The 16,425-nt window shown below is 42.4% G+C and overlaps 1 protein-coding gene across 3 annotated transcripts in view; it reads left to right on the top strand.

The window, feature by feature from the left end:
* The first annotated feature begins 450 nt into the window (after positions 1–450).
* Positions 451–16,425, top strand: part of IKBKB (inhibitor of nuclear factor kappa B kinase subunit beta) — a 74,273-nt gene continuing 58,298 nt past the window's right edge. For 2 of the 3 annotated variants that reach the window (XM_045459144.1, XM_045459137.1), the window contains exons 1-2: positions 451–618; positions 1,301–1,423. In XM_045459144.1, the coding sequence (XP_045315100.1) occupies positions 1,319–1,423 (105 nt within the window). In that variant the 5' untranslated portion in view covers positions 451–618; positions 1,301–1,318. Of the gene's footprint in view, positions 619–1,300; positions 1,424–16,425 lie in introns of those variants that run through there. The other variant, XM_045459154.1, reaches the window with a different exon arrangement.

The following is a 16,425-nucleotide window of genomic DNA, read 5'->3' as shown; positions in this document are numbered from 1 at the left end:
CCAAAAATCCTCCAGATAAGGGGGATGCAGCCTGAGGAGAGGAGGTCCGCGGCAATTCTTGTAAACACTCTCTAAATCAATCCTGGCGGGGGCGCGGGAAATTCCACCTAGTTAGAAGTCTAGGAAGCGTGTCAAGTTCACCCCAGGAGGGCTCCAGTGAGGAAATCCCCATCTCCCCAGTCCCAGAAACCGCTTCAGGTTAAAGTCACTGTCTAAAGAGGGCGCGGGCGTATTCGGGTTCATCTCAGGGCCGCTTTTATCTCAAGGAGCAATGCCTGTCTAAGTCCGACCGGGGCCGTCTAGAAGCCATATGCTGCCCCCCTTGAATCACCTGGGTCAGGGACCCGGGGTCCTGCCCGGTGGCGTGGCCTAGGACCGCGGGCAAGGGGCGTGGCCTAGGCTGGCGCCCCCCGCGGCGCCTTTAAGGGCGGGCCGCGGCCCACGTGCTCTGTGACATCAGAGCAGGAAGTGTTTGAGGAAGTCGCGCTGGGCTGGGAGGTTTAAGATTCCCGCATTTTAATGTCTTTGGGGAGGTGCCATAGCCCCCGGTTTTTTCACCTCAGCCCCGCCTCCCCCGCCCCGGGGAGCGGCTCCCCTGCCCTGCGTCCCTGACGACAGGTGAGTCCCTTGGGCGGCCGCGGGGACCCCTGGTGCCACCTGCAGACCCTGCGTCTCCTCTGCAACGGCGAGCTGGCACCTCCCTCTTCACTTGAGGCTGCTGAAGAAACTTCTGTCGAGTTTAAAAGTCGGGGTTTTCCGGTCGTAGAAGCCTTTCTCTTGTGCGGGTTGGACTTGGGAGGTCCAGAGCAGCCCTGGGCGGGGTGGGTACAGGTGGCCGCTTCGAGGTGGGTGGCTTTGGGAGAGAGCCGTGATTCATTTGGACTGAGTGAAGACAACACGTGACCATGACCATGGGGAAACTCAGCAACAGATTCTGTCCCAGCCACCCTAAACAGAATGCGCGCGGGGCAGGGCGCCCCTTGCTGGAGTCCAGGCTGGGATGCCCTTTCGAGGTGGGGGGGGGGGGGGGGGGGCGGAGTATTCTCTCTTTCCAGTGACTTTCCTGCCTGTCTCCTTTTACAACAGCCCAGGTGGGGGGAGGGGGAAGGGTGAGAAAAACAAGTTTGCCACCAAAACCCCGAAATAAGCTAGACAACATGGTTTATTTATAAATGAAAACCAGCTCGTTTTTTTCTTCTCTCTTATTGAAGGGCAAGGGTATCTCTTACCTTCTCCCTCTCTTTGAGTTACATTTTTTCTTAACTTTAATCTTTTATCCCCCACACCAAATTGCTTACAGAGTTAGCACATCCTCAGTATGAGCTGGTCACCTTCGCTGCCAACCCAGACATGTGGGGCCTGGGAGATGAAAGAACGACTTGGGACAGGGGGATTTGGAAACGTCATTCGATGGCACAATCAGGTGAGGGCTCTGGAGCTGGGAAGAACCAAGGGCGACCAGGGGTAGGAGCTGGGGAAGACAGGCTCCCCTCAAATTGCCTCTCCCCAACACTGTGCTGGGTGGGAGAATGGGGCTCACCTTTGGTTATAGACTTGTTGAGTGAGAAAGGGGAACTGGGAAGGGGCTTCAGGGCTGCTGAGCTGACTCTAAGTGGTCTCCAAGCTTTACTGGCTATGCCCCCGAAATAAATAGTAAACATTTTAAGTTTTCACCTCCAATTATATATATTTTATTTTATTATTATTGTTTTTTAATATTTGTTTTTGAGAGAGAGAGAGAGAGAGAGAGAGAGAGAGAGACAGCACCAGTGGGGGAGGGGCAGAGAGAGAGACACAGAATCCCAAGCAGGCTCTGGGCTCTGAGCTGTCAGCACAGAGCTGGAGGTGAGGTTGGAACCCCTGAAGTGGGATGCTTAACCGACTGAGCCACCCAGGCGCCCCTCAATTATATATATTTTAAATTAGGATCTGGGTTGCCATTATACTGTCATGTACTGATATGTTGTATACTAATATATTACGTGTTCTAAAACATACAAAAATAGAAAAAAATAGAAAAATTTAAAGGATGAGCATAGTGAAATATACTTAAGTGTTTAAAAAATTAATTAGAAAAATTTTTTTAATGTTTTTATTTTATTTTTGAGACACAGGGAGACAGAGCATGAGTGGGGGAGGGGCAGAGAGAGAGAGGGAGACACAGAATCTGAAACAGGCTCCAGGCTCTGAGCTGTCAGCACAGAGCCCTACGCGGGGCTCGAACCCATGAACCGTGAAATTATGACCTGAGCCGAAGTCAGACGCTTAACTGACTGAGCCACCCAGGCGCCCCTAAAAAATTAATTTAAAAACATTTTAAATATGTATCAATTATGACATCTTCCCAGTATTTGCAGTACTGCACAGCACACAGTATACAGATCCATATGAAAGAATTACCATTAGAGATAGTGGAGGAAAATCCATAATTCAAACAATTTTTATAATTTTGAATTATTTGGACTAATTTCTTAAAAAAAATTTTTTTAAATGTTTTATTTATTTTTGAGACAGAGAGAGACAGAGCATGAGCAGGGGAGGGGCAGAGAGGGAGACACAGAATCCAAAGCAGGCTCCAGGCTCTGAGCTGTCAGCACAGAGCCTGACGCGGGGCTCAAACTCATGAACTGTGAGATCATGACCTGAGCCGAAGTCGGACACCTAACCAACTGAGCCACCCAGGCGCCCCTGGACTAATTTCTTTTTAGATCTGATTCGATCCTTATCGTTTTTACTCCTTATGTGTCTGAAATTAGTTTCTCATAGAAGTGTTAGTTCTTCCATATTCCTGTTTGCTTATGCTGATGTTACATGTACTAAATAAAGTTCACTACAGGAATTTCTTTAGCCATTTGTCCATTTTAGGAGAGTCATTTTATTGAAATTGGATAATATAATCCATAATCTACCTAAGCGGGGCATTTGGAACCTGCAGCATGCCTCCATAGGCCCCTGTCTGTACCATGCGTGATATGTGCGTGACCTCCTGAAAAATTATCTGAGAGTGCTATAAAGTTAATATCAGAAAAGTTTAACCAAAGCTTAACCAAAAGCTTAACCAAGTAGCTAAAATTAGCTTCCTGACCCCAAAATCAGACCTCTGAAGTCCTTGAAGGAGGGCACCTGCTTTTTGATCAGGGGCTGCGGAGCACTTTTTTGGACCAAAGGAATGGCAAATTGTGCACCACTTCCCAGGAGCCTGCTGTGGCAGCCAGTGCGGGGGGGGGGGGGGGGGTGGGAGTGGGGGTCCTCAAGGCTACTGGCCAGCCATGTCAGAGCATCATTCCAGACAGCCACCCTCCTTTATCAGTAGTTGGAAGACATTCTAAACCCTGCCTGAGTCCTATCAGCTCTGAGTGGATGAAACGACCCGTGGAGGAATGTGGGGGGTCGGAGCTGGAGGGCAGAGTACAGTTCTGTAGGTGGTAATTTCCACACTCAACTAGGAAACCAGAATTCCAGCAAACCCTCTGGCTGAGGGGGCCTTAGAAACACAACTGGCTTGGTGCGCCTGCATGGCTCAGTCTGGTTAAGCATCCAACTTCAGCTCAGGTCATGATCTCATGGTTCACAAGTTTGAGCCCTGCATTGGGCTCTGTGCTGACAGCTCAGAGCCTGGGGCCTGCTTTGGGTTCTGTGTCTCCCTCTCCCTCGCTGCCCCTCCCCCGCTTGTACTCTTTCTCTCTCAAAAATAAATTTAAAAAAAAGAATAAAAAAGAATCACAACTGGCTCAAATATATTCTGGTCTGAGTATAGCTACGGACTTAACATTACAACAGAAGACTCAGACTGTTCTGTGGCCCACAGATACCTGGGCTGGGCTGCTCTAGACAGGCCAAGGCTTTTGGATTCTTGACTACAGCAAGTATCTCGCAGCAGCTGACCTAGAGACGTTTGGTTTCCCTCGAAAGGAGTTCTGTCCAGATGCGCCATGTGTCTGTCATCTCTAGCTCAAAATGGCCTCCATCTGCTCCATGAGTTTGGAAAGCTATTGTCAGTTGGAATTTGTTCCTGGCTTTATAGATATGGGCCTGAAAATGTGTAAATGTGTGTGTATGTGTATGGATTAGTCTTCTAAGATTACTACTTTCAAGTTCCTTCCCCTGTTCAAAAAATTAATTTGTTTTTCATTTTTACTTAATGTTTAATTGAAGTATAGTTGGCATACATTGTTATAATAGTTTTAGGTGTACAACATAGTGATTTGGTGATTCTGTACATTATACAGTGCTCACCATGATAAATATAGTTACCATCTGTCACCAAACAATGTTATCACAGTATTATTGACTATGTATATATATATATATATATATATATATATATATATATATATATACAATGCTGTACTTTTCATCCCCAAGATTTATTGTACAACTGAAAGTTTGTATCTCTTACTCCCCTTCACCTATTTCACCCATCCCCCAACTCCTTCCCCTCTGGCACCCACCAGTTTTCTGTGTTTATGAGTCTGTTTCTCCTTTTTTTGTTTATTCGTTTTGTTTAGATTCCACATGAAGTGAAATCGTACGACCTTTCTTTCTTCTAACTTGCTTCACTTAGCATAATACCCTTTACATCCATCCACATTGTCATGAATGGCAAGATTTCATTCTTTTTATGGCTGAGTAATATTCTTTATCCATTCCTCTATTGATGGAAACTTGGGTTGCTTCACTGTGTTGGCTGTTGTAAATAATTCTGCAATAAACACAGGGGTGCATTTTTAGTGTTTTCAAATTAGTGTTTTGTTTCCTTTGATTAAATACATAGCAGTAAAATTACTGGATCATAATAGTATTTCTATTTTTAAGTTTTTGAGGAACCTTCCTACTGTTTTCCGCTGTGGCTGTACCAATTTACATTCCTACCAACAGTGCATGAGGGTTCCCTTTTTCCACATCTTTGTCAGCACCTGTTATTTATTGTCTTTTTGATGTTAGCCATTCTGACAGGTGTAAGATGCTATCTCATTGTGGTTTTGATTTGCATTTCCCTGATGATGAGTGATGTTGAACATCTTTTCATGCTTCTGTGGGTCATCTGTATGTCTTCTTCGGAAAAATGTTTTCACCTGTCTTCTGCCCATTTTTTAACGGAATTATTAAGCTTTTTGATGTTGACTTGTGTAAGTTCTTTTTACATTTTGGATATTCGTCCCTTATTGAATATATCATTGGCAAATATCTTCTCCCTAGGTTGCCTTTTCATTTTGTTGATGGTTGTTCTTTTTAAATTTATTTTTATTGTTCTTTGTTTTATAAAAGCCAAAGCCAAACTCCCCAGTCTGCTGTTTGAGGCCTCTTCACAGTCTGGCCTTACCCTGTCTTTGTAGCATCACCTCCTCTTATTGGCTCCCAACAAGGTGGTTGGCTGAGCCCTCTCTGGAATAGGCCTCTGTCTCCTGGACAGCTGTACATAATTCTGGCCATTCCTCCAGGATCAGCTCCAGACCACCTCCTCCATAAACTTGCCGCAGATTTATTCATGCAGTGGAAATTAGTTCTTCCATTGAATGCCTTCAGCTCCACTTGGCATGCTTCATACACTGCCTCTTCGTCTGTGTGTAGGAATGTGTCTTGTCAAGGCTCTAAGTTCCTGGTCAGCCAGGACCCTGTCTGGCTGTGGCTTTCTTTCAGTTCCCCCATAGCAATTTCTTTACATTATACATGTTTGGGGTGCATAAAATAATTCACTTTCTGTGAAGATCTTTTTGGAAAAGGGAAAGAGCCATTAATCAATAATTATAAATGTAAACTCCCGACTCTCATAGGTGTGACATGGGAGAGGGGCCCAGAGCAGTGATACCTTATACCAGGGGGTGGGATCCGTCAGGAGGTTGGGGTAGGCTTCTTCAAGGAAGTGGTGCTTAAGCAGAGACTTGAGTTATTGGTAGAAGTTAGCTGGGCTGAGAAAGTGGGAGGAGGGACCCAGGCAGAGGGAGCAGCCTATTCAGAACCCCTGTGAAGGGGGCAGATCTAGGCTAGCAGGTGGGACTGAAAGACCAGCATGACCAGAAGGGAGGACAAGGGGAGCCAGGTGCAAGGGAGGCTGGGGTGTAGATGGTGACAGTGAGATGTGCTTTTGTTTTTATCTGAAGGGCACCAGGAAGCTGTTGGAGGGGCTCCACTCTGACTGGAAGGGGCCCAGGCAGTGGTGTGCTGGGACATCGGCTCTCTGAGAAAAACGTCCCAATTCGTAGTGTTTACCAGTTTCCACAGGGTAACTACCCCCGCTGTGACTTGTTTCAAGCCACTGACAACTTAATAAGCAGGTCTCACTGAATTCCTTAATATTTAACAATCCGCCCTCAGAAGAGCTTGTCCCAGGACACTACCGGCACTACCCTGTCACGTGGGGACACCAATTAGGGGGCTTTTGGAGGAGTCCAGGTGAGAGATTGGACTGGGCTGATGATGGTGGAGATGGAGAGAAGTGGGCAGATCTGAGAGCTGTGTGATGGGTAAAGTCGGCAGGACTTATCGGTGGAATAGCAAGCGAGGGCCAAGGGGGTAGGAGGAGTCCACTCTCACAAATACGTAGTGAGCCTGGCTCCATCCTGGAAGCTCTCCATCACCCTCCTGCATGGATCCTCGGGTGGGGAAATCCTTAAGGCTGCTGTGGGCGCTCAGGAGGCTCTTTAGTTGATGACCATGAATAGTGTGTTCTCTGGTGGCTGCCCCTGTGTTCAGAGCCTCTCGAAGAAAGCCTCTGGGTAGGGTGGTTTTGATATTTAACTCCAGTCTGGTATAGTGATTACACTTTGCAGCCATGTATGTTTCCGCATACTCTGTATACTTTATCTTGTGTATAAAAGAGAGACTTTTTAGTTTATCACAAGAGAAATTGCATAAAAGAGTCTGTTGGTATCCCTAGTCACATATGTGATGCCTAATACTCAGACCCATCATTTATCGAGAACTTACCCTGTGGTAGCATTGGTCTAGGCATTTTACATGCTTTATCTCCTGTCCACATAATAGCCCTAAAGGTAGAACTGTTGCTCTTTTTTTTCTAAAGTTTATTTATTTAAGTAATCTCTACACACAACGTGGGCTTGAATTCATGACCCCGAGATCAAGAGTTGCATGCTCCTGTGACTGAGCCAGCAGGTGCCCCAAGAACTGTTGTCTTTATTCCTGTTTATTACTGAGAAAATTGAAGCACAAAGAGGTTAGGTCATTCACCTAAAGAGCCTAAGCTAGTAAATGAAGGAGCTGAATCTGAACCTACATCTATTCAGTTCCCGGTCTCCTGCCTTCTCCGCTGTGGCTTGTGGCTTTGCCATGGTGGGTGATCCAAGCCTAAGGACATTGTCAGTTCTCTACAATCAGTCTAAACCATTTTGAAATACTACAGGAGAAAACCCTCCTTTGGAGGACAACATGCATAAAACTTTCTTGTTTAACAGAGAACTCTAAGATGAATTATTTCTTAGTGAGGAAGGGCAGTATATCAAATATTCCTACCCTTGTTTCCCTGAGTTTTTGGATTTTGTCACCAAGCATGGGCGTTGGCAGTCCTTGCTGTCTCTATACTCCTTGAGCCTCAGCTCGAGGGTCAGCACAAACCATTTATCAGTAGTCTAGAGAGGCTGATATTTTCAATAAGACCTTTGTTAAATACAGAGGAAGAAGAAAAAGAGATGACTGGAATGACCTGAGCCTGTAGCACTTCTGGGACTAAAGGGGAAAAGCCACATGACTCCCAGTCACACATACCTGGGTTCCAGTCCTGGCTCTGTTACTTGCTGGCTTCATGACTTTGGGCCACAACTTCCCCCCATGGATTTTTGAGGATGCTAAGATATTGAGCTCTTTGGCTCTCAGTGTGTCTGGGCATGAAATAGGGCAGCTGCTCTCTGGAAGCATCTGGGAATGTCCCAGGGTGCCTTGTAAATATATTATCTGTGCATGTTGCTGGGAAAGAGACTGGGAAGTGCTACCTGGGGTCCCAAAGGATGCCTGTGAAGATGACATGAGGTAATGTACGCACTGGCTGTTATAAAGATATAAAAGGTAAGGTGTTATTACCACGTTTATGAAGTAGTACTGCCTTTTACTTGTCTCCTCACTGGACAAGATTAAACTCACTTCAGCTTATGTGTGTGTTTTTGTTTTTTTAAGTTTATTTTTGAGAGAGAGACAGAGCGTGGTGGAGGGGCACAGAGAGAGGACAGAGGATTGGAAGTGGGCTCCGCACTGACAGTAGGCAGCCCAACTCAGGGCTCAAACCCACAAACAGCGAGATCATGACCCGAGCCGATGTTGGATGCTCAACCACCTGAGCCACCCAGGTGCCCCTATGTGTGTGTATTGAAGTCTTAAAGACTTCAGTGAGTTCACTAAGAATTTATGGAGCAGTGACCTAAGCTCCATCAGGGGAAAAAAAAAATGACCTTGTCTTCAGTGTGCTTATGCTCTTATGGAGGAGGTAAAGTGAATACTTAGCAATATACTAAAGGAGTCTAAATATAAGCACCAAGTTGTGTAGAAAAAGTGGCTGCTATTTATTGAGAGTGTCCTGTGCCAGCTGTGCTAGATGCTTTATCCATATTATCTCTTGAATGCTCAGGGAAGAGGGAAGGCTTCTTGAGGAAATGGAACTTGAGCAGAATCTTGAAGGAGATAGACTGGAATAGTCTGAAAAGAAGACAAATCAAATAGGTAGAGTAACATCTACATGGGACCAGAGAAAGGAAATCATGCTACTTTTTTTTTTAATTTTTTTTTACATTTTATTTATTTTTGAGAGAGAGAGAGAGACAGAGCACAAGTGGGGGAGGGGCAGAGAGAGAGGGAGACACAGAATCTGAAGCAGGCTCCAGGCTCTGAGCTGTCAGCACAGAGCCCGATGTGGGGCTCGAACCCATGAACCGTGAGATCATGACCTGAGCCGAAGTCAGTTGCTTAACTGACTGAGCCACCCAGGCGCCCTGGAAATCATGCTACTTAATTGACTTAAGGCTCAGTCTGTATCAGACACTCCATCTTGTTTTGACTGAGGGATAGAGTCCTCTTCTTATGGATAAAGACCTAGAAGCTTAAGTAATGGACTCAGTGTTACACATTTACCAGGTGAAGGATGAGGGAATTACACCTTGACTTGTCTCACCCCTCAGGCCCCTGTGGGTGAGTTTGGAGGCCACTATGTCCGTTGGGTGTTTACACCAAAGGGAATGGGTTGAACTCAGAACCTTCTCAGCATAGATGGGTCAGCATGGTTGAGTCAGGGCTGAAGCTGCAGCCAGACCTTTTAACTCTCAGGCCTGGGTTCTGTCCCTAGGATCTCTCTAGGCCTAGCTTTGTACTTTCTTTCTGAAGCATTCATCTTGGAGGGCAGGGCCTGAGAAGGAATGAGTTGGTTATTACTGATTACCTCCTCTTACCACAATGGCCTGTTGGATGGTTGCCATGGTAACAAGAGGCACCTTTCTGAGCTAAGGGTTTGAACGTACCCTTTGGCTTCCTGTGAGTTCCCCTAGTCATGAGAAGAAGGCTAACTTTGGGAAGCTGGGCCAGCTCCTGTATAGACTGGCCTTCAGCTCACTTGTACTGTCACACCTTTTGATAGCTCTCAGCCATCTGAGGAAGTGCTTTCCTCCCCTTCACTTCATCCTACACCCCATTCTGCCACGTTTTATGTTTCCATGTGCACAAGATTCACAGACTTGAGCGACCTTCATAATAAACTGCATTCAACATGGGTAACACTGTTGACACCTTTCTCCATTTTCTCAAAATACTAATCAATTTTAAATTTTGCCCTGAGGAATCCATTTACCAGAAGGTGGATGCTGACATGGTTTGGGCCAAGTCTGGTTTTCCACAGGACTGAGCTAAGACTCTAGAAAGCTCCAACCCAAATAAAGATAGTCATCCACTGCTCTTTGAGTTCCATTGCTAGTGAAGAACAAGCTTCCCAGGGTTTCAAAAATAGTATTTTTAGTCTGTTTCTAAACTGTTGAGTTGAATTTTGCTTTCTAGAACAGGTATGTTCTTAGCAACAGAAAGTCAGTCTTTTTTTGTCTCAAATGAAGTATAACGCATAGAAAACTGGAATGTTTTAGAATACTGCTTAGAGGGCCACTGTGTAAGAAAGTTTAAGTGTGTCTGTGTCTGTATGGGACATTCCCAAGCCTAGGAAGTTAGGATTTCCCCTGCCATCATAGGACTAAACTGAGCTGTCCACAAATAGAAACTGCATTCTGCTCTCTATGCCCAATTATTCCACAATGTGTTCAGTATTCATATTGCTAAGTTCACTGTCTAGTTTGAATTAGGATGTTGAGGCCAATGTCAAATCAAATCTTCAATCTTTAATATCAGTCTTCAATATCAAAATCTATTTCTGGACTCTGGGTCGGGTCAGGTGACAGTTGTGTGTTAGTTCCAATGTTTGTGTTGAACAGAAGACTGCAGTTATGTACAATTATCCAATGTATAGATAGGTTACCTGAAATGTTTTCTAAATCACTTAATCTGCCTTTGGGGTTTGATATATTTATCAGTTTTATGAAGGAAGCATACTGTTTGTGGTAGGCAGAATAACCCCTCCCAAAGATGTCTGTGTCCTAATCCCCTGGACCTGTGAATATGGTAAGTTACCATGGCAAAGGGGAATTAAGGTTGCTGATGGGCTGACGTGATATCGGAAAATTATCCTGGATTATCTAGGTCATCCCAGTGTAATCACAGGGGGCTTAAAAGTGGAAGAGAGAGGCAGGAGAGTCAGTGGCAAAGTGATGCAATGTGATAGAGTCAACTGGTCCTTGCTGGCTTTGAGGATGGAGGGAGGGGCCAGGAGCCAAGTAATGCAGGCAACTTCTAGAAGCTAGAAAGGTCAAGGAAATTTATTCTCCCCTAAAGCTTCCAGAAAAGAGCACAACCCTGCTGACATCTAGATTTCAGCCCAGTGAGATGTGTGCCAGACTTGTGACCTCCAGAAGTGTAAGGAAATAAATCTATGTTGTATTAAGCTGCTAAGTCCATGGCATTTTGTTGATAGTAGCAGTAAAAAAACTAAGTTCGTGGCAATTTGTTAATAGTAGTGCCTGGGTGGCTCAGTCAGTTAAGTGTCCAACTTCAGCTCAGGTCATGATCTCACACAGTTTGTGAGTTTGAGCCCTGCATCGGGCTCTGTGTGTCGGATTCTGTGTCTCCCTCTCTCTCTGCCCCTCCCCCACTCACACTCTGTCTCTGTCTCTCAAAAATAAATAAACGTTAAATTTTTTTTTTTTAAACTAACATGTTGCTCTGTATGTTGAAGTTAATATAGGTACAGATCTTTAAATATCTTGAATTATTCATTATTTATTTTTAATATAATTTATTATCAAATTGGCTAATATACAGTATGTAAACTGTGTTCTTGGTTTTTGGGGTAGATTGCCATGGTTCATTGCTTACATACAACACCCAATGCTCATCCCAACAAATGCCCTCCTCAATGCCCATCACCCATTTTCCCTCCCCACCCCCGCCATCCATTCTCAGTTTGTTCTCTGTATTTAATAGTCTTTTATGGTTTGCCTCCCTCTGTTTGTAACTATTTTTTTCCCCTTCTCTTCCCCCATGGTCTTCTGTTAAGTTTCTCAAGATCCACATATGAGTGAAAACATGTGATATCTGCCCTTTTCTAACTGACTTATTTCACTCAGCATAATATCTTCCATTTCCATCCATGTTGCTGCAAATGGCATGATTTCATTCTTTCTCATTGCCACGTAGTATTCCATTGTATACATAAACCACATCTTCTTTATCCATTCATCAGTTGATGGACACTTAGGCTCTTTCCATAATTTGGCTATTGTTGAAAGCGCTGCTATAAACATTGGGGTACATGTATCCTTATGAATCAGCACTCCTGTATCCCTTGGGTGAATTGCTAGCAGTGTTATTGCTGGGTCATAGGGTAGATATATTTTTAATTTTTTGAGGAACCTCCACACTGTTTTCCAGAGCAGTTGCACAAGTTTGCATTCCCACCAACAGTGCAAGAGGGTTCCCATTTTTCCACACCCTCACCAGCATCTGTTGTTTCCTGAGTTGTTCATTTTAGCCACTCTGACTGGTGTGAGGTGGTATCTCAGCGTGGTTTTGATTTGTATTTTCCTGATGATGAGTGACATTGAGCATCTATTCGTGTGTCTGTTGGCCATCTGGATGCCTTCTTTGGAGAAGTGTCTATTCATGTCCTCTGCCCATTTCTTCACTGGATTGTTTGTTTTTTGTGTGTTGAGTTTGATAAGTTCTTTGTAGATTTTGGATACTAACCCTTTATCTGATATGTCATTTGCAAATAAATGTCTTTTCCCATTCCGTCGGTTGCCTTTTAGTTTTGCTGATTGTTCCCTTTGCAGTGCAGAAACTTTTTATATTGATGAGGTCCCAATAGTTCATTTTTGCTTTTAATTCTCTTGCCTTTGGAGATATGTTGAGCAAGAAATTCCTGTGACTGAGGTCAAAGAGGTTGTTGCCTGATTTCTCCTCTAGGGTTTTGATGGTTTCCTGTCTCACATTTAGGTTTTTCATCCATTTTGAGTTTATTTTTGCGTATGGTGTAAGAAACTGGTCTAGTTTCATTCTTCTGCATGTTGCTGTCCAGTTCTCCCAGCACCATTTGCTAAAAAGACTGTCTTTTTTCCATTGGATACTCTTTCCTGCTTTGTCAAAAATTAGTTGGCCATACATTTGTAGGTTCAATTCTGGGTTCTCTATTCTATTCCATTGGTCTATGTGTCTGTTTTTGTCCCAGTACCATACTGTCTTGATGATTACAGCTTTGTTGTAGAGGCTAAAGTCTGGGATTGTGATGCCTACAGCTTTGGTTTTCTTCAATATTACTTTAGCTATTCGGGGTCTTTTGTGGTTCCATAGAAATTTTAGGTTTGTTCTAGCTTTGAGAAGAATGCTGGTGCAATTTTGATTGGGATTGCATTGAATGTGTAGATTGCTTTGAGTAGTATTGACATTTTAACAATATTTATTCTTCCAACCTATGAGCATGGAATGTTTTTCCATTTCTTTGTGTCTTCTTCAATTTCCTTCATAAATTTTCCATTGTTTTCAGCATACAGATTTTTTACATATTTGGTTAGGTTTATTCCTAGGTATTTTATGGTTCCTTGGTGCAGTTGTAAATGGGATCAGTTTATTTCTCTTTCTGTTGCTTCATTATTGGTGTATAAAAATGCAACCGATTTGTGTACATTGATTTTGTACCCTGTGACTTTGCTGAATTCGTATATCAGTTCTAGTGGTCTTTTGGTGAAGTCTTTTGGGTTTTCCATGTAGAGTATCATGTTGTCTGCGAAAAGTGAAAGTTTGATTTCTTCTTTGCCAATTTTGATGTCTTTTATTTCATTTGTTGTCTGACTGCTGAGTCTAGGACTTCCAACACTATGTTAAACAACAGTGGTGAAACTGGACATCCCTGTCGTGCTCCTGATCTCAGGGGGAGAGCTCTCAGTTTTTCCCCATTGAGGATGATATTAGCTGTGAGCTTTTCATATATGGGTTTTATGATATTTAAGTATGTTCCTTCTATCCTGACTTTCTTGAGGGTTTTTATTAAAAAAGGATGTTGTATTTTGTCAAATGTGTTTTCTTCATCTATTGACAGGATCATATGGTTCTTATTCTTTCTTGTATTAATGTGATGTATCACATTGATTGATTTGTGAATATTGCCCTGCAGCCCAGAAATGGATCCCACTTGATCATGGTGAATAATTCTTTTTATATGCTGTTGAATTTTATTTGCTAATATCTTGTTGAGAACTTTTACATCCATATTCATCAGGGATATTGGCCTATAGTTCTCCTTTTTTGTGGGGTCTCTGTCTGGTTTGGGAATCAAGGTAATGCTGGCTTCATATAATGAGTCTGGAAGTTTTCTTTCCATTTCTATTTTTTGGAACAGCTTGAGAAAGACAGGTATTAACTCCGCTTTAAATGTCTGGTAGAATTCCCCTGGGAAGCCATCGACCCAGAACTCTTATTTGTTGGGAGATTTTTGATAACTGATTCCATTTCTTCACTAGTTACGGGTCTGTTCAAATTTTCTATTTCTTCCTGTTTGACTTTTGGTAGTGTGTGGGTGTCTGGGAATTTGTCCATTTCTTTCAGGTTGTCCAGTTTGTTGGCATATAACTTTTCATAGTATTCTCTGATAATTGCTTGTATTTCTGAGGGATTGGTTGTAATAAATCCATTTTCATTCATGATTTTATCTATTTGGGTCCTCTCTTCATTTTGAGAAGTCTGGCTAGGGGTTTATCAATTTTGTTTATTTTTTCAAAAAACCAACTCTTAGTTTCATTAATCTGTTCTATTGGGTTTGGGTTTGGTTTTTTTTGTTTTTTGTTTTTTTTTGTATTTTATATTGTTTATTTCTGCTCTGATCTTTATTATTTCTCTTCTTCTGCTGGCTTTGGGGTTTCTTTGTTGTTCTGCTTCTTAGTTCCTTTAGGTGTGCTATTAGATTTTGTATTTGGGATTTTTTGTTTGTTTCTTGAGATAGTCCTGGATAGGCCTGGATTGCAATATATTTTCCTCTTAGGACTGCCTTTGTTGCATCCCAAAGGGTTTGGACTGTTGTGTTTTCATTTTCATTTGTTTCCATATATTTTTTAATTTCTTCTTTAATTGCCTGGTTGACCCATTTGTTCTTTAGTAAGATGTTCTTTACCCTCCATGCATTGGGAGGTTTTCCAAACTTTTTCCTTTGGTTGATTTCAGGTTTCATAGCATTGTGATCTGAAAGTGTGCATGGTATGATCTCAATTCTTTTATATTTATTGAGGGCTGTTTTGTGACCCAGTATGTATGTGATCTATCTTGGAGAATGTTCCCTGTGCACTCGAAAAGAATGTGTATTCTGCTGCTTTGAGATGCAAAGTTCTAAATATATCTGTCAAGTCCATCTGGTCCAGTGTATCATTCAGGGCCATTGTTTCTTTATTTACTTTCTGTCTAGATGATCTGTCCATTGTTGTACATGGAGTATTAAATTTTCCTGCAATTACCACATTCTTACCAATAAGATTGCTTATGTTTGTGATTGTTTTATATATTTTGGTGCTTCCAAATACGGTGTATAAACATTTATAATTATTAGCTTTTCTTGATGGATAGACCCTGTAATTATGATATAATGTCCTTCTTCATCTCTTGTTTAAAATCTTTAGTTTAAAATCTAGTTTGTCTTACATAAGTATGGCTATTCCACCTTTCTTTTGACTTCCAGTAGCATGATAGTTGGTTCTCCATCCCCTCACTTTCAATCCGAAGGTGTCTTCAGGTCTAAAATGGGTCTCTTGTAGACAGCAAATAGATGGGTCTTGTTTTTTGTTTTTTTTTTTTTGTTTTGTTTTTTTAATCTATTCTGATACCCTCTGTCTTTTGATTAGAGCATTTAGTCCATTTACATTCAGCGTTATTATTGAAAGATATGGATTAAGAGTCATTGTGTTATCTGTAGGTTTTATGCTTGTAGTGATGTCCCTGGTCCTTTGTGATCTTTGCAACATTCCATTCATAGAGTCCTCCTTAGGATCTCTTGTAGGGCTGATTTAGTGGTGATGAATTCCTTCAATTTTTGTTTGTCTGGGAAACCTTCATCCTTCCTTCTATTCTGAATGACAGGCTTGCTGGATAAAGGATTCTTGGCTGCATGTTTTTCCTATTCAGCACATTGAAAATTTCCTGCCTCTCCTGGCCTGTCAATTTTCAGTAGATAGGTCTGCTACTCCCCTTATGTGTCTACCCTTGTAGGTTAAGGTCTGTTTATCCCTAGCTACTTTTAGAATTCTCTCTTTCTCTTTGTATTTTGTCAGTTTCATTATGATATGTCATGTAGAAGATCAATTCAGTTACGTCTGAAGAGAGTTCTCTGTGCCTCCTGGATATCAATGTCTGTTTCCTTCCCCAAATTGGAGTTCTCATCTATAATTTGTTCAAGTACACCTTCATCCCTTTTCTCTCACTTCTTCTGGCACTCCCATGATATGGATATTGTTCCATTTCATTGAATCACTCAGTTCTCTAATTCTCTCCTTGTGGTCCAGAATTTTTTATCTCTCTTTTTCTCAGCTTCATCTTTTTACATAATTTTATCTTCTATTACACTTAATCTCCCCTCTGCCTCTTCAGTCCTCACTGTCACCACCTCTAGTTTATTTTGCACCTCATTTATAGCATTTTCAAATTCATCATGACTATTTTTTAGTTCCTCGATCTCTGCAGTAATAGATTTTTGCTGTCTTCTATGCTTTTTTCAAGCCCAGTGATTAATCTTATGACTATTATTCTAAATTCTTGTTCAGCTGTATTGTTTATATCTGTTTTGATCAGTTCTTTAGCTGTCATTTCTTCCTGGAATTTCTTTTGAGGAGAATTCTTCCGTTTCGTCATTTTGAC

This window comes from Leopardus geoffroyi, chromosome B1, assembly GCF_018350155.1.
Source record: "Leopardus geoffroyi isolate Oge1 chromosome B1, O.geoffroyi_Oge1_pat1.0, whole genome shotgun sequence".
NCBI classification, from domain to species: domain Eukaryota; kingdom Metazoa; phylum Chordata; class Mammalia; order Carnivora; family Felidae; genus Leopardus; species Leopardus geoffroyi.
The sequence above is the reverse complement of the archived record's forward strand: the minus strand, read 5'-3'. Positions and strand labels throughout refer to the sequence as shown.